The sequence below is a fragment of the Ahaetulla prasina genome, chromosome 2 (assembly GCF_028640845.1).
Source record: "Ahaetulla prasina isolate Xishuangbanna chromosome 2, ASM2864084v1, whole genome shotgun sequence".
NCBI lineage: Eukaryota > Metazoa > Chordata > Lepidosauria > Squamata > Colubridae > Ahaetulla > Ahaetulla prasina.
Genome location: NC_080540.1, coordinates 228,048,831 through 228,068,269, shown reverse-complemented (window position 1 = coordinate 228,068,269; position 19,439 = coordinate 228,048,831). Strand labels below are relative to the sequence as shown.

General features: G+C 36.7%; 1 protein-coding gene across 2 annotated transcripts in view; it reads right to left on the bottom strand.

Annotated features, from left to right (window-relative positions):
• The window catches only part of LOC131191655 (histone-arginine methyltransferase CARM1-like), a 60,346-nt gene that overhangs the window by 25,209 nt on the left and 15,698 nt on the right, over positions 1-19,439 (bottom strand). For both annotated transcript variants that reach the window (XM_058170020.1, XM_058170021.1), the window contains exons 2-5: positions 14,088-14,213; positions 11,009-11,118; positions 10,600-10,704; positions 6,043-6,153 (exon numbers count right to left, since the gene is read on the bottom strand). In XM_058170020.1, the coding sequence (XP_058026003.1) occupies positions 6,043-6,153; positions 10,600-10,704; positions 11,009-11,118; positions 14,088-14,213 (452 nt within the window). The remainder of the gene's footprint in view (positions 1-6,042; positions 6,154-10,599; positions 10,705-11,008; positions 11,119-14,087; positions 14,214-19,439) is intronic.

Below are 19,439 nucleotides of genomic sequence, written 5' to 3'. Positions count from 1 at the left end.
ATCTGAATTCTGGACACAGCTATCTGAAAACATCTCATTATTTCTGTAGAACATGCTGCCGGCTAAACCTGGGGATACAGTATTGAAAAAGTCTACTCCAATTATAGAGTATTCAGTTAATTCTGTAAATAGAACCTAAGCAGGTTCGGTGGGATTCATTTTGATATCAAATTTAAAAGTACAGCTTTAATCCTAGCATCCAGCTTTCTCTAGCTTCTTATCACAAGGCCTGCTGTAATATATCCATATAATTTAGGCTCTGTGAAACAGATTTGTAGTCCCATATCATAGGAAGGTAACAGACTGGGAAAAGCTGCATCGATACTTTTTTTTTTAAATGCACCGTTTGGCAGCATTTATTTGAGATGAAGTAAAGAATGTTTCTTGAAGCTGTAATTCCAGGACAAAGTCATGCAAGAAAGATCTGAAAGCTAGCTAGGTAAACAAGGTAAGCTAATTATTTGCAATGGTCTAACGTAGTGGTAAGGGCTGAGGCCATAGGGTGAAAGATGGGAAATTTCCAGTTTTCTTTCCCAGAGACTCTCTACTCTCCTGGGCTGCCTTCCTGCTTTGGAAAAAGATGCTTGGTAGTTTTATAGCAGCCACCAGTTTTCTGCTTAGAATAGCGTTCTAGGTCAGGGGTCACCAACCTTTCGGACCTCAGGGATCACTAAATTCATAATTTTAAATCCTGTGGATCACTAATATGATCTGTCTAATGACTGGCTGGGTGGGGTTGGCTAGGTTGTCATGTGACTGGGTGGGTGCGGCCAACTCAATGTCACTCACGTGAAGGGGTGCCTCACCAGCCTCTACTCGCCCCTCCCCTCCCAGCCACTCCTTGCCTCCCCAGGCTTCTTAGGGCCCCAACAGGAAGCAGTTGTTGGAGCTAAGCAGCCACCACGAGAAAGAGTTGGCAAAACTGCCGGCTCAGTTCAAATTGGATCTGACCAAGAAGGAGGCTCAGCAGAAGCACCTCACTGAGGACCACGAGCATAGGCTTTCCAAGCAGAGGAAAAACCTGCGGGAGTGCAAGGCCAGGTACCAGCACCTGAAGGCTCAGCAGACTGAGATGGTCAGCCAGTTCCAGGCCATGAGGCAGTCCCACTGGAACAAGGCCCTCTGACTCTTCGCCACCAACAACACTTCATTCTAGCCTTTGCCCAAAGCCCTGTACCAGGAGGCTGAAGCAGACCCCAAGTTGGAATTTCTGCCCCCCCTTGGGATCACAAAAAGACCCCAAAGGGGGAGACTCTCTCACAACCATTCATTGCATGTATCTGGCCCAGGGACCAAAGTTTGAGGTCCCCTGATTTAGTGCAATATAAAAAATGCAAATAATTTTTCTGCGGACCACCAACATTTTCTTGTGGACCACCAGTGGTCCATGGACCACCAGTTGGTGACCACTGTTCTAGATGACACTTTACCTCTTAACTTCAGCAAGTAGGACTTATAGGGAATCCTACAATCTGTACTGACAAATCAAAGAAAACAAGATTGAAAAAAGGGAAAAAATTATATTGTACCACCTATCATAAGTCTAGTACAAGCATTTAGCAGCCACAATTGGAACCAACAATTTGGTTGTTAAGGAGAGCAGTGAAACTATAACTGTTCTTACAATCTTACTTCAGTTTTGCTTTACACACATACAAAGTTATAAATGCAAGGACTGGTTGCAAAGTTACTTTTTCATCACCATCATAACTACAAACGGTTGCTAAACAAGCCAGTCGCTCAATAGGTACTACAATAGGTACCGGTATACATTTGACATGTGTGTTGTGGGTAAAGCTGTCACCCTAATTGATCAGATGGTTGAAAGTGGTGGTGTACATTCAATTTGCCAAGAATCTGTTCAATGTAACCTTACAATAAAGTAAAAAATTTTATTCTTTTTCCTACAGGATCCAATCTGGATTGGTCACCGGGATTGATCCAGATTGGATCCGCAATATTATTCTGGGATACGTGTATTCATTGTTTTTCCTGTCTGGTTTACTAGGGAGGGCTGACAGTGTCAAATTTTACTTCACTTCACTGTACTCAGTGAAGATGGAAAGGTCCACTTATGTCAGCCTCCACACTGCATTTTTGGTATCTCTTTCACAAAGTTCTCTCTCTTTCTCTTTCAAAACTTGGATTTCAAAACAATCATTTTTTTTCTCTAGAGAAGAAAGTTGCTTAGGAAATTCCTTTTTTTCTTACCTGGCTGAGTCTGGATTTGTCTCCTTTGACTCCACATGTTTCCAGCCATTGCTCATCTGTAAGCGAGTATTAACTCTCCTGCTTGATAAATCTTACATTCTGGAAATTGGCTGTAAATCTTATGTTGGCTGGAGCCAAGTGAATAGGGTAGCGGGCTTGGCCCACTATATATGCATTCAAACGAACATTTTGTTTGGGATATGCTTACCATACTACTGAAATGGTCACAACTTCTTAATTATACTACAGGTTACATTACATTTGAATGAGTCTAAGCAGCTCAACACTACCCTTCGATTCTTACTATGCTACAGAGCCCCTGACTATGACATTACCCATGCAAATATGCTAACCTTACTGCTAACATGGGCTACCTCTTGCCCATATCCTCTCATCTTCCTGGGTGACCTAAATCTACCTCTCATAAACTGGATAACTAATGAATGTACAACTGATCCAATCCATACTACACTATACAACGCTGTTACAAACCTAGGTCTTGAACAACTTGTAACTAACAATACAAGACTCAACAACTGCCTTGATCTCATCTTCTGCAACAACTCCAACTCAATTTATGGACTACAAATTAAAGAACCTTTTTCCAACAGTGACCACTGCATGATTGATTTTCGTCTCAATATACGTCCATACTTAGATCGCAATAACAATAGTATTCCCAGCTACAACTTCAAAAAAGCCAACTACGATCTTATAAACAACGATCTTTCATTTCTAGACTGGCAAAATCTGTTTGCAACCTGCACAACCGCTGAAGACCACTATAGAGTTTTCCTACTTGAAATCAATAAAGTCATTAAACTATATGTACCACAAATGACCACCATGACCAGGAAAAGCAAACTACCCATATCAATAAAAAAGCTTCAATCAAAAAAAAAATCCCTCTGGAAAAGAAACAAAAAAGGCTATGTAGCAAATTTCAAAAACCGCTACAAAAATATATGCAACCAAATAAAAACTGAATGCACAAATTACCACACCAAGCAAGAAGAGGACCTTCTGCGCACAAATTCCAATCGTGCCTTTTATAATTTTGTTAACAATAAACTTAAAAACTCAAGATCCATCCCACCACTAAAAGATTCTAACAACAAAGAATACAATGATGAAACAATTAAAGCTAACCTCTTCAACATTTTCTTTGGCTCAGTTTTTGTTAACAGCAATAACACATATCCGACATTCCACAAACGCACCAGCATTGAATATGATGACTTAACCCATATAGATTTCACAGAAGATAACGTTGAAAAAGCTCTTCATAACTTGAAACCATCGCTATATATTGGACCTGATGGACTATGTGCATACTTCTTAAAAAAACTTTCCACTAATATAGCAGAACCCCTAAGCATAATCTTTGACAAAGCTTTCACTACTAGTTCCCTTCCCAAACTTTGGTCACTAGCCACAGTCATCCCTATCTTCAAGAAAGGAGACCCCAGCTTAGTTGAAAATTACAGACCTATCTCTCTGTGCTGCTTCACCTGCAAAGTCATGGAATCAATCATCAACCAATCCATTACCTCACACTTAGAAACTAACAACCTACTCTCCAATAAACAATTTGGTTTCAGGAAAAAATTATCATGCAACTTACAACTTCTTCACTGTAAAAACATATGGACTACAAATCTTGATCAAGGCAAAACAATAGATGCAATCTACATAGACTTCTGCAAAGCTTTTGACTCAGTAGTACACGATAAACTTCTCCTAAAACTAACATCCTATGGCATTTCAGGACCCCTTCACAAATGGATATCTGCTTTTCTGTCTAACAGACAACAAGTGGTCAAAATTGGCAATGCTCTATCAAATCCTGTTCCTGTCAAGAGTGGCGTTCCTCAAGGCAGCGTCCTTGGACCAACACTCTTCATACTATACATTAATGATCTTTGTGACCATATCTCAAGTAATTGTGTTCTCTTTGCTGACGATGTCAAACTATTTAACATCACAGACAATGCATCTATCATCCAAAAAGACCTTGATCATCTAACCACTTGGTCTAAAACTTGGCAACTCCAAATCTCAACCAGCAAATGCTCAGTCTTACATATTGGAAAAAAGAACCCAAACATTAAGTACATACTTGATGGACATTACCTTACAGATGACCCCCACCCCATTAAAGACCTTGGAGTTTTCATGTCAAATGATCTAAGTGCCAAAGCCCACTGTAACTACATAGCAAAAAAGGCTCTAAGAGTTGTAAATCTAATCTTGCGTAGCTTCTTTTCCAAAAACACTACACTACTAACCAGAGCATATAAAACATTTGCTAGACCAATTCTAGAATACAGCTCACCTGTTTGGAACCCTCACCACATCTCTGACATCAATATAATTGAACGAGTCCAGAAATATTTTACAAGAAGAGTTCTCCATTCCTCTGAAAACAACAAAATACCTTATCCCACTAGACTTGAAATCCTAGGCTTAGAAAACTTGGAACTTCGTCGCCTTTGACAAGACCTAAGTTTAACTCATAGAATCATCTATTGTAATGTCCTTCCTGTTAAAGACTACTTCAGCTTTAATTGCAATAATACAAGAGCAACCAACAGATTTAAACTTAATGTTAACCGCTTTAATCTAGATTGCAGAAAATATGACTTCTGTAACAGAATCATCAGTGCTTGGAATACTTTACCTGACTCTGTGGTCTCTTCCCATAATCCTAAAAGCTTTAACCAAAAACTTTCTACTATTGACCTCACCCCATTCCTAAGAGGACCATAAGGGGCGTGCATAAGCGCACAAATGTGCCTACCGTTCCTGTCCTATTGTTTTTCTTTTCTTCTTCCTATATATATATAGATGCTTATACCTCCCAATATTTACTCATATATATGTTTATATACTATAAAATCTTTTTATATGATGTTGTGACAAAATAAATAAATAAATAAAATAAAATAAAGCTTTAGAATTTATTTTGCATAAATTACACAGCTACTTCTCTGGAATTAAAGAAAGGGAGAGAGAGGAAGCGATATCCACTGAATTCATGCGCCTTTCCAAATCATGTAGTCTAGACCTGTGATGCTCATCCAATTTCACCATTTTGGCCAGGCTGCAAACAAGATCAGCATAACTTGCATATTCCACATGCTGTTACTGTACAGCATTTGAAGTGAAACGAGAGAAATTGCAGGAAATAAACCCTGCTTGCTTTTCCCTGAAATATACCCAATATTCTTGGTTGACTGTGGTTCAATTCAAGAATAAGAGAAACTGCTAATTAATTTAAGTCCTTTTACAGGAGATGAGTTTCAATTACCAAAGGTTTTAGTGTATTTCAATATGGGGGGAATCATTGAATGGTAGCCAATAAAGATAGTTCTAATCAAAAGTCATTACTTTTAAACTTCAGTAGTACGTTCAATTCTTATTCCTTGTTATTAATTCATCTATGAAATGATTCTAGCCTTATTTGCATTATACTGAATAGGCCTATTTCTCAAATATTAATCAGCTATTGCGAGGATGCAGTGTAGTTTTCAGCAGGGATAGTGATCCCCTTAAATCTGCCTCTGCCAAGAACTTTCACACAGATCTCTAAATGTCTTAATTGTAGTTGCTTAAGTGGGAACAGGTTTCACTAAAATAATCAAAACATTTTCATTTAACATGTACCTTGAGAGTGAATTATGCTCTTCAAGACACGATCCTGATGAAACACTGAAATAAAATGGACCTAAATTATTTGCACACCGTTAATTCAGCTACAAATATTTTGCTTTCTACGCACACAGCAAAGCAAACAAACACAGTTTTGGTCATTAAATCTAACATACTCACCTCGGCATATTTGGCCACCGAGCTAGCTTCAACAGCATAAACTTTTCTAGCACCAGCCTGCACAGCGAAAAATGAAAGAATACCTGATCCGCATCCAACATCTAGGACCACCTTGAAATAGAAAAATGGATGGGATGAACATGCCACTGTATATGGCTTTATTTATATTCCAAATCTTATAAGCAGATTCGGAAAGTATAAAAGTATAAAAACCCTCCCGCCAATCAGTGCTATCAAATATTTATAAATACTATATATGATATTGCCAATCATCAAGATCTCCTAACTAAAACAATGCTAAGGTTTTCTTTGTGAAATTAAAATATGGCATCAGATTCATAACATATTTCTTTGCATAATTTTTATTAACTATAGTACAAAAAAGTAAATAACAAGTCTTGAGATCACAAGCTCTTAGTATGATTAATTTGAAGAACCTACACATAAGTTGTAATTTATTTTTTCTGAGCGAATTCAACAGTTATTTTTGCTATTTTATTTCTTAGCAGAAGATTAATGTAGGTGTGAAAAAGAAGCAAGAACATATGCTGTAGAATTATTAACTTAACACAGGTAGATCTTGCAAATGCTTTTCAATTGTGCTTGAATAATGTATTATTATTATTATTATTAGTAGTAGTAGTAGTAGTAGTAGTAGTAGTAGTAGTAGTAATATTTATTGAACATTTTCAAAGTTTTGCAGTTAATGGCTGATTTTCATCTCTTGGATTAACTTCCCCAGTTATACACTGGCTACATACATCATGAGAGTTAGGACTAGCAATGTTGAAACTTCTGAAGTTTCTCCACATCCTTTTAAATTATATTTTATTGGCGGATGTTACATTGACTTTATTGTGAAGGGTGCTGGGCCCCAAAACACTCTTAGTGATGAAAAGACAGATTGAAAATATTCAAATATATTTTATTCCATTAAATATACTCCTAACCTAAAGTCAAAAAGCAATGTTGGAAGCATTTATTTTTTTAAATTACTTTAAGAATCTACTTAGCAAAAGTGGTAAAATAGTAGAACTCTCTACACAGTTGTTACAAATTAATTTAAAAAAAAGACTTGTGCTAAGGTAGACAGCATTTGGGCAGCATTTGTCACTCTCAATTCCAGCAAGGGAACTAAATTAGACTATACTGCATATTTATGTATATATGGATGTATATATTTATATGCCACCTGACTCTTAATGATTCTGGGTAGCTAATAAGTTCATACTTTAATTAGTCTCATTTGCTCTAACAAACGCTACATTAATTTATTTTTTATCAGTTGAAGAGCTATCTACATTCATGTTTCCTGGGTCGACTCTGATGCATTAGATTAGAATCAGAATGTCTCATGGGTGTATATTTAGTTAATATTTTCTGCCTGCCTCAATGTCTTAGTTCAGCAGCTGAACTCGCGCAGCCCAATTCTGAATGCGCCACAGCTCAGAAAATGGCCCACAGCTTAAGGGTTGGAGACCCTTGCCTTAGTTTATTTCCTTCCATAGTCCTAGTAAGTTTCATTTTGGGGAAATAAATACAAACATACCAGTACATTACCCTAGAAAAAACTGAAGTAATGCTGTAACGCTATCCCTAATAGTTCAGGTTCTACTTTTAATCCCAGATTTGCTATTAAATTTAGTATATTTAAATATCATATTGTTAAATGATTTTTGCTGATTAAGTCAGTGTTGCTTATGTACTATAGCTGGTTTTGTTTGTACTGAGAAGTTTAACTAAAGTCACACAGAAAATGTATTAGCTGCTACTGAGTAATCAATCAAAACATCTATCAATCCTGCAATCAAAACATCTAGTTTAAGGACCACTACAAATTATATTATACAGATTTATCAAGCTCAGCATCTCCAACACTTTTACTAGATTGTGCTTGAATAATTTATTATTATTATTATTATTAGTAGTAGTAGTAGTAGTAGTAGTAATATTTATTGAACATTTTCAAAGTTTTGCAGTTAATGGCTGATTTTCATCTCTTGGATTAACTTCCCCAGTTATACACTGGCTACATACATCATGAGAGTTAGGACTAGCAATGTTGAAACTTCTGAAGTTTCTCCACATCCTTTTAAATTATATTTTATTGGTGGATGTTACATTGACTTTATTGTGAAGGGTGCTGGGCCCCAAAACACTCTTAGTGATGAAAAGACAGATTGAAAATATTCAAATACATTTTAAAAATTGAATATAAACTATTTGTGCTTCCCCAACACCACATTCAAACAGAGGGCAGGCAGAGTAATGCCAGACTGGAGGTAGGGGGTATATTTGCTTCAGAGCACTCTAGCAAAACAGCAATTTGTTGCCTCTGTCTGAAATCAGAGAAAGATGGAAAAGGCAAACAGTAGAAGGCAGAAGAGACGCATCATTTCTATAATGAAAATGTCTCACATCAGCTCTAACTGATCTAATGTACAGACACAATTGTTGTGGCACTTTTTCTACGAGGTCAGAAAGCCATTTTTGTGTAGAAAAATATAAGGCAATGTCATTTTGTTTCTCCCACACAAATGCACAGCCCTATAAATGAAACTCTGAAAAGAACCTAGCCAAGCAGTCTTTAGACCAATTAAAAATGTAATCCAATAAAAAAAAGAAACATTTTTTATTAGGAATGTTTACAAGAACATACACCAAAGAAATAAAATATATCTGATTTTACACATTATAACAGCTGTACGAATAACTTATGCACAAAATTGGAAACAGGAAGAGATACCAACAGATGAAAAAAGTGATAGGCGAAGTTTTAGAGTGTGCCGAAATGGACAAGTTAACAAAAGAAATTAAAGAGGAAGAAGAGACAGATTATTATACAATCTGGAATAAATGGTATGAATGGCTTGAGTCTAGAAATAAAGGAAAAAATAAAGGGGAGAAATTAGAATGTACAGAATGTATTAGGAATGTATAATATGTAAATGATCAATATATAAGAATCTAGAAAAGTAAAGCTATTAATATTAGATAATTTAATGTATATAACAAAAAGAGAATAAGAAAGAAAATAAAATAACAAATGTGATATGGGGGGAAGGTATAAAAGCGAGAGAAGACCACTAAGAAACGCTGTTTAGAAATAGAAAATATTTATATGTTATATGTTGTGTGTCTGTCAGATTGTGTAAAATAAAAAAAAAATTTTTTTTAATGTAATCCAATATATAGCAATATATAGCAATCAAGGAAAATTATGGTGTTAATATTAAATGACCAGGAATCACCAAATGTTAAAATGACCAGGAAATGAGGCCCTTCATATCCCTGGGACACCAGGCCTGGCCACATAACCAGGTCTTCAAGGCCTGATGAAACAGGGCTGGGATCATCCTAATCTTTGAAGGGACAATGTCCTTGAGGGCAGGCACTATAACAGAAAAGGCATGCCTCCTAGTGCCCACCAGCCAATATTCCTTGGCTGACAAGTCCTAGAACATACCCATCCAGCTAGACTAGAACAGATGGGTTGAAATAGCTGGGAGAATTTGGCCCCTCAGGTAACCTGGTCATAAGCCAAAAAGTGACAACCAGCACTTTGAATTGCTCTCGGAAACACACTGGCAACCAATGCAGCTCACAAAGCAGTGATGTTACATGTGTTGAGTACCTGACACCATTTATCAGCTGAAGCTTCAGAATGCTTTTCAAAGACCCCACCCCCACCCCCCCGTGTAGAGCATGTTGCAGTAACTCATACTGGGTGCTTGGACAAGTCATGAGTGGCCATGAGCAGAATGTTCTGGTCCAGGAATGGGCACTACTGGTGCACAGTGCAAAGGTGTGCAAAAGCCCTTAGCCACAGCTGCCACCTGTTTTTTCAGCAGAAGTTATGAATCCAAGAGGCACCCCCAGATTGTGCAATGGCATCCTCTGGGACAGTGCCACTCCACGCAGAACCAAAGGGGGAATAACCTGCAGCCTGGAAGCCCCAAATACCCCAAACCACTCAGATTTGCTAGGATTGAGCCAAAGCTCACTGTGACCTATTCAGGCCCCTAAAGTCTCCAGGTACTTGGATATCACTCAGCCAGAGGCAGATGCACCAAATGTACTATACATTTCCCAGTCAGCCTGCAGGTGAATCCTAAAATTACTCCCTCCAAGGAGGGGCCAGATAACCTGAACAAGGACTCTAGGCAGCTATCTGCAGACATAACAAGAGTGGAGCCCTTATCACTACGAGGAAGGCTCTAATAGTGGCTTTAGCTTGTGCTTGAGCATCCTCACTTTTTGTCATTTACCAGCAATGCACTAGGCATCTGTTCACCCTCTTCATGTGCCTTAGCTCATGCATGAACCACGGAGAGGTCCAGGATCCATGGGAATAGAGGTTGCAGCCATTCTTCCATTTCAGGTAGCCATCAAGGTTTTGGCCGACTGTGTGTTGCCGACCTTCTGCACCAACGCCAAGCTCCTTCTGGATCCAGTCGGCCCCATCAGTGAGCTGGGGCTGGCTGATCTAATGTTATGGCCAACATTGTAAGAAAATACATATAGATATTTGAAACTGAGCAGAAAGGTAAGTCTTACCTTGTCTTTAAAATCTGTATGATTCTGAAGTATTGCTCTGTGATATGTAGCTGTCCTTACAAAATCCTGCATCATATTTTGTTGTTGAGATAAGCATCCGTAAAACTAGAAAGAAAAGAGGAGTAATGTAGTTGCTACAATTTGCCTACAGCAATATACAAAATGAGAATAAAGTCTTTCCTGCAGAAGCCCAAGATAGTGCCCTAAATTGCAATAAACCTGGGAAATATTGGTGATAAAAAAGCCATAGCCACTGAATTTTTTTAAAAAAAACTGATTATGGCATAGGTTATTAGCATGTGTTACTTAAGAATTGTATGTTGCTACAAGAATTTTCTTCTTTTCTGCAACAGGTTATCCTACTCCCCTTGGGAAATATTGAATATATTATGAAACAAGAGTTCTCTACCTGAAAATACTGAGATGCAGAGGAATCTTCTGTCCTCTGATTGAATACAGAATGCTCCTTATTTACAGCTGTTCTACAGCTGTTCAGTGTATTTGAGAACATGTTATATTCTGAAAAAGAAAGAATGAAGCTAAAGTATAGGATCATTAAACACAAAACCAAAACAGGCAGGTGATACAAATGTAAGAAAGGTCACTGAATTATTACCATGCTGTTCTTTATTCTGCACAAGACATAATTCAAAGCTGTAGATAGAAATTATATCGTCTGCTCTTTTCTACACAATTCGGCCCTTAAAATAGCTCAACTGCTGGATTCTATTAATGAAATGGTCTTTTCCCACATTTTTTGCACAGCTCAAAAACTTTATGAGGGCTTAGGAAGAAGTAGATTATCTGCACCAAGTATTTCCTAATGGGAGGAGGAACAACAATAATTGCAAATAGAAATAATGCTGCTCATTAAAATATTCTTTGCAAAGATCCGCTGTCTCAATTTTTAACCTACAGTAGACCTCAGCTTTCAATCGTTCAATTAATGACTGTTCGAGGTTACAATGGACTAAAAAATGGACTTATGACCGTTTTTTACACTGATGACCACTGATGCATTCCCTACAGTCACGTGATCAAAATTCAGACTCTTGGCAATTGGCATGTATTGATGACAGCTGGTCCATCCGAGGGTCATTGTAACCTTCTGACTAGCAAAGTCAGTGGGGAAGCCAAATTCACTTAACAACCATTATTACTAACTTAACAACTGCAGTGATTCACGTAACAACTGTGGAAAGAAAAGTGGTAAAATGGGGCAAAATTTACCTAACAACCGTCTTGCTTAGCAACAGAAATTTTGGGGTCAATTTTGGTCCTAAGTCGAGGACTACCTGTATTGACAAGAAGTATTATCAGTCATACATCCTTAGGTATTGTCTCTAGAGACAATGGCTTACTTAAAATATCTGTAGCAGGAGATCAACTGTCTGAACTTCACTGAGGCACTGATACAAAATGCCATCAAACCAGGTGTTCTACTCCCTATAGCTAAAGAAAAGTGACAAAAAAAGTGGCAAAAGTCTTCAGGTAATTTGAACCTCTGTATAGACTCCCAGTTCTAGTGCTGGCTCCAGCAAGACTGCCTGGACCAATTTCTGGAGCCTCTGGCAATTTGGAAAGACATGAATGGGTATATTTTTGCCCTCTATAACTCTCTTAATATTTACTCAAGAAAATCTTTTTGGTGTTTCACCCTGGTTTGACCTACAGATAATCCTCATTTAACAACCACAATTGGGGCTGGCAATTTAGCCATTAAATGGTCCTAAGTGAAACTGCGACTGGTCTTATGATCTACCTTTGCTTTAGAAACCTGTGAAGGTTATGAAGGCAAAGATTTGTCATAAAGCTACTTTTTTTTTATCACTGAGGATAAAATACGATTGTTTGCAAAACAAGGCAGTTGCTAAATAAGGATTAGCTGTATTGTCTCTGAATCTTAAAGAACCTACTGGCCCTCAGGTAACATAAGAGAGGAAGAGCTGAGTCAAGGCATTTTCTTTCTCTGAGAAGATGGTATTGGTAGCAGGAAGTATTATGTAACTCATAATCAGATGTTCCGTCAAGGGAGTCCTAAGGGCATGATCAAGAAAGGAGAGACATTTCCTGTCATCTACCAATGTGCATCCTCTTGTCACTCATTCACTCTAATCAGTCTCTATAACTTAGACCTGAGGGAATTATTGAAAGCAATAGCTTATTATTATGTATTTTTATATCTATTAATGTTTTAGATTTATCACCCGGGTAACAACCTGTATTAACATAGTAATAGAGGAGTGAATGTTATATTCTGTGATTTATTTTTATAGCTGTTAGTATATTTATTTGCTTCACCCTGTTTTTTTCCTTGTTTTGTTCTTTTAAATTTTGCTGGTGGTGGACCAAAGAAATATCGTGGAACTGAACTGAATTGAAAGCAATAGAAACTGCACTTATTGCTTCCTGGTGTCTTAAAATATCATGCAAAAGCTAAAACTGACCTTCCCTTCCCTTCTCTTGGTGCCAGGATTAGTCCAAAGTTTTTCTTCAGAAGACTGAGATAAGTAACATCCATCAATAACCACTGGCTACCAAAGCGAGATAAATTTATAGTTCCATCTGCACATTTATATTTTTATTCCCATAAAATTTCTGAAGCCGGTATTTAAACAGAAATTGGCTTCTCTGTTGAACATTTTTAGACTATTGTGGAAAAGTATACAGTTAGTAGATGGTAGGCTGCACTTTTATTGCTTAAATTTTCTAGATGGATAGCTTTACTTTGCAAAAAAACTAACTCTTATATATTAGACACACTAAAAACCTATTTTATGGCCATTTTGATACTATTCAGATGTTGCGCACATGTTACACAGGAAGCGGAAAATACTACGTATGATTAACTGCTGTCTAAATGGTAGAAACCGGATGCTGGAATATAACAATCCTCTGCATGAATTCAGTTCAGACTAACAGTTGTCAAAATAAAGAGAAAAGAAACAGGAGACGGAAAACTTAAATCACAGTAAGTCTCAACATAGAATGATGCAATTCTCAAATAAATCACCACAAATATTCCATTATAAACAATTAGTGGACTGTAAACTTTTGGTGTATGTGTATGTTTGTGTGTGTAAATGACTTAAGTTAAGCCTTAATATCACCATCATTTAAATCCTCTCGAATGATATAAACTCTCTACAAACATCAGCAAAGATAAAATATATACAGTCCATTATCAATCTGAATTATCAATTATCAAATTAAACAAACTCAGGAGTAGGATAAGTGCAACTTGATTTTTAGAAGCTTGGAGCAACAGGTTCTCCAGAACATCAAATAAGGACCACAGCACCAGATCATTCTCCACTCCCTGCCCATTTTACCTCAATCAATCAGTCCACAATCAAAAAGTGAGTAGCAAGTTGGTCCAACAGATTTAACACCTGAGAATCTTTGACTATACTGTACCTGACCTCAACAAATATAGGACCAAAGAAAACAAAAACCTTCAAATATATATATAATATCTAGCCACTTACCCGAATGTGACGTGAATTGTAGTAAGGCGCTGTTGTAACCAAGTGTTATCAAAATGGATTCTTTTCCTACACGGCAATATTCAGTATCTTTATTAACCAAGCATTTATATACACACACCCCATCAACTGCAGGGACAAAAAAAAAATTATAACAAAAACACATGAATATTTGTGTTTATTTATTAACAATATATAATGTATAATGTATATAATATTCTTTGTTTATTCTTCTTTGCAAGTTAGTTTCTGAATATGAAATCTACTACAAGTACCTTCTTGTTGGAGGAATATGAGCAGCAGTGCATAGGGTTGTAAGGTTCTTCCTATGTATTCAAGATCCTATCTTATATAGAACTGTGTAATCATACTTGGACAAAACTGAATTTGGGTCATGCATATTGGCCAAACTGATTGGTATTCTTCTTAATGTTACTAGAAAATGTTCTACTTCTTCCTTGCTATAAAGCATCATATGAAACCCATATTGACCAGGGTAAAGGAGAGATAAGTATATATGAGCCTAATTCTGATATATAGAAAATTTAAGCTTCAAACGTAAGGAGTGTAAATAATAAAAAGTATGAATCAACAAATGAAATGAAATGAAATATAAATGCACCATGTCCTTGTGAAACTAACTGGAATGGAAAGGATGCAATAGATCTTAATTTAGATGGTCTTCTGGAGTGCACCTGCCAATATAAATGTATGGAAATAAAGGTTCCAGTTGCATATTAAATGAAAGACTTAAAATGTATATTATAAAATACAAATTTCTGCCATGCAAATAGAATTAAAGTTGTTTTTGTTTCAAATAAGTGATTCCAGCAAAAATGAGTTAATGCATACAAATTGAATCAGATGGCTGATCTGATTGATTAAGATGAATGATATAACTGGTAGACAATAAGAGGATGACAAGAGGTTCCAAACAGAAGATAATTTTTTTGGTAAGGTCGTGAATGAATCTTGGGAAAAATTAATATAAGAAAAATGTTCCTAGTAAGAAAAAAGAGAAATGAGTGAAAGAAACAAAAATGAAAGTATAATAGTTTCAGGAAGAAAAAGTATAAATCATAAAATTATAAATCTAGAAAACAGATTAATCTCTCAATGGAATACACAGGAGATGTACATAGGAGGTAGAATTAGAAAGTCATGGTTCAGTGGAGTTGAAATATTCTACTCCACTGAAAAAAGGCAATGTAGTTGTGGTTTGTGAAGATAGTAAAATAGAAAAGGTATAAAGAATAGTAGTACTGGTGTGAAATAGAGAGAGAGAAAGAGATTGTTGTATTTTTTCTTTCTATTACATTTAATTTGTTTTGCTCATTTGCCTGTTGCATAATGTTTCATAATGTTGCATACCACAAAAAGAGCCTCTCTCTCTCTCTCTCTCTCACACACACACACACACACACACGTATTTACTGAATGCACAGATACTTTGATTTAGAACAGGGGTAGTCAACCTGGTCCCTACCGCCCACTAGTGGGTGTTCCAGCTTTCATGGTGGGCAGTAGGGGTTTTGTCCGATTCTGAAGCACTTTCCTTTTTTTTAATTTAATTGACTTTTAAAAAAATTTTTCATAGCATTATTTAAAAACATTTTCATTAGGTTTTCATAAAATTCCCCGTGACAATTTAAATTTCGGAAAATATACTATTTGTATCGCCCGCGCATAAGTTTAGTTCACGTTACGTAAGTGAAACTAAATGGCGCTACAGTGCACCCGCAAACAAAAGAGCCTTGTCCCAGAATAGCTAGCGCATCTCCCCCCACACCACCCAGCTGTAACAGACAAGCAGAGTTGGTAGCTGCGCCCCCCCCAAACCCAATCCATGATGCACGAGAGGCAGGCGCAAACAACAATACACAGCATATTATTGTGGAACCGGTGGGCGGTTAGAAAATTTTACTACTAACAGAGATACAAAAGTGGGCAGTAGGTATAAAAAGGTTGACTACCCCTGATTTAGAAGAACGTCAATGCAGTACAACATGTGTGATGTAGAACATAATTGCACTGAGGTATATATGGGCTGAAAAAAATAACTGAAAATATGTGGATGATATGGCACTTTTTTCCATATTGGCTGCAAAGCAGGCAGTGCATATCTCATTCTTCATGATGTGCTTCCCATAGTAAAAGAAAACAAACATCAAGCTTTTTTAAAAAATGAAGCTCTACAATGATATGATATGCCATTAGTGTCAAATATTCTTATCAAAAGATAACCTTTTAAAATACACATCACCTCAACGTAGACAAACATCCCTAACATGCTAGGTTTCATGACTTTTTACAGTGGAGTTTTCTTTCCATATTCTATAGAAATTCTGTTTAAACAAGATAATAACTTTTTTCCATTTACATATAAATATTTAGTATAGAACTCCTTTATTTCTAAACGAAATCACTATAATTTCTTCCCTTTGTAATTTTTATGTAATTACAACAGTTTTCATTTTTAATAGCAAATTACGAAAATGGATAAACGTAAAAATGATCATGTGATTTTTCTTTCAGATTTGATATTTTCCAATAACAGAATTATCATTTCTTGTTCTTTAATTCCTTTGATTAATCATTACTCAGTCAACATGCTACCACTTCTCAGGAAAAAAAACAGAGAAAGCATTTCAAAAATTTATCTAATTAAGCTTTGAAATCAAGGTGCTTCAATGATAATTTACAGTGTAATCCTATCGTGTCTATTCAAAAATAAACCCCACAGAATCTCCAGGAAAAAGATTATAAAATATTCTTTGACCACAGTTGTAACCATGTTTGCTTACAGAAGTGCACACACAACGTTGATGGACTAGATTCTCCAGCTCCCTTGAAGGAGTTAGCTAACTAATCAGGCAAAATGATGACCATGGATCACTTGGTAATCTCTTGACAATGGATGCTTGTTTGCTTGCTTGTAGACATTTTATTACCCAACTAGGTAACGACAGTGCATGTGAGTGGTGGAGTTTCCTAGTGTTTATATGCAGTACTTTGCTGATTTTGTTGGGGTTGGAGTTTCCTCCTATCAGAATGACAGGGTGAAGGGGAGATGTCAGAATGAGTGTGCTCATTTTCTAAGAAATGCAATTCTTTATTGTGTGTATCAAGATTAAAAGAATAAATGGAATCTGAAAGGCAATGGAAGAAAGGGAAGTAAATAATATTTTGACTTATGGGGGGTTTACTTGTTCCTTAAGAAAGGTAATATATGCACATACACACATAAGTAGGCAAGATGTAATTAAGGCACACAGCTCAAATGCAATCCAAAATTATAATGTGCACCTAGCTTCAGTCTTCCCTATATTGCTGTATTTTTCTTGAATTTCTCACCTAAGCTGCTTAGGGATTTGGAATTTGGCTTACTTGGCTTGGAGCCGGACCAATCTCCAATTTCTTCCATGAGAGAGAAAAAAGAAACAAAGACAAAATGGAGCTGCCCCTTCCTCTTTCTAAAAGCTTACTTAAAAGGGGACTTTTTTCCACTCCTGACCTGATTGGCTGAATTGTGTTTGACTTTCCCAGGTTTTATTCCCTGCTTATATTGCCAAGTGAGTTTTGATTGACAGATCAGATTTAGGGTCTCTTTAATTCTTTCAGGTCTCAACTTTTACAATATTTACTACACTAATAAATCTTTTTTTTAAAAAGCCAATTAAAGTTACCCAGTCATAAAGCCATGGCAACCTAAGTATACATAAAACTTTAAAGCACTTAAATTAGGAGGCCTTTGCCTATCCCATGACACATATGAAAAGAGGCCTTTCGTTATTACCAATGTAATAGAATACAAATGTTGCTTCTAAATATATCTGTGGTCACAGGTTATATGAACTTGAAATTTGAAATCATTCTTTATGGTTCAAACTTTGCTCTGATGATACCACTAAATACTATTGAATGGCTTTAGTGCTAAGACAGCAGTGTGGGTAGCTTGTGTCTCTTGCTAGAAGAATTATAAAAACTGGAATAAGAAAAAAAGGGGAGCATTGAGGAAGGGTATTTCCACCTCTCCAATGGCCTCAGAAAAACACTTGGAAGAAGCTGTAGCCCAATTTGCTTCAGAACAGTAGTAAGATCTGGAAGTTGAGTTGAGTCATGGCAATTTCCCTTATTTTCTTGTTGGTTTGCGATATTAGCAGATGTTAGCAGACAATTCTACCTGGATGATTGAGAATCTTCATTGACATATTGCCAAGCACTTTGGGGGGGGGAAACCCTGAGGTTGGTAAAGGAATAATCCCCAAGAATTTTAGACACATTCCAACGATTCTCCGCCTATTCAGGTTCTCCTAATCAACTTGCTCAGACTGAAGAAGCTGCTTGGATGGGCAGCGAAAAGTCTCAAACCAACAAATATCGGTAAGTCCAGTTGCCACGACTTAACTTCCAAACAATTCAACCTGGATGCCTGAGAATCTTCTTTGACAAAAGTAGCAATAGGTAAAATAGACACCCCAGAATTTGCATTCAGGGTTTTATTTCTAGGGGATTTTGTGTTGTGTTAAAGTGTACAATCTTGGTCTCTATAAATAGGGTGTTTAACTTAAGCCTTCCCTTATACTTAAGTCTATTCATGATGTCGCCATTTTTGTCTTTAAAAACTTCTTGTGACCAAGATTACTTTGAACTCTCTCATAATCAACTCTAAAATCTGGGGACAGCATTATTTATTCACAGCAGGCCACTCCCATCTAGTGGCTTGTCCGAGGTTCTGTATTTTCTTTCTGATTGTTTAATTAATTTTCACACTGAATTATTATGATCTGGGAATATCTCACACTGACTATATGCACTGCAATACTTAAAATAAAAAAAGGTTATGTACATTTCATTCACCCATGTATTAGTAATAATGATATTTTTTTCCTGAATGTACTGCCTCCTAAAAGAGGAGAGATGGTTGATTCTCCTGCCTTTCATTCCATGTGTGATGGAATTCTCTTAGTCTGTAAATGAAAACTGAAGTTTGCCCAAATTAATGTGTGATTCACTACTTCCTTCATAACAACAAAAACATGGGGCATTTCCCCATTGTCTTATCCAAGCTCTATTCATTTTTCCTTGAACTAATGAACTACTAAGGAATCCATTTGCTGTCCTCATCCTTATCTAGTCTGTTATCACAGGTGGCTAATTGGCACTGTTTTGATTTCGCATGTGAAGATAAAGTGATTTGTTGATTTCTAATTTTGCTGTCCTCCCTCCCCTTCATGTCTCCAGCTAGCAGGAAAAAAATCTGCCAATTGAGATGCTGCAGCAAGAAAAGGGCAGACCGAGCTGCAAGGCATTGTCCGTCATGTTTAGACTTCTTCCTAGGTTCCTTCTCCAGCA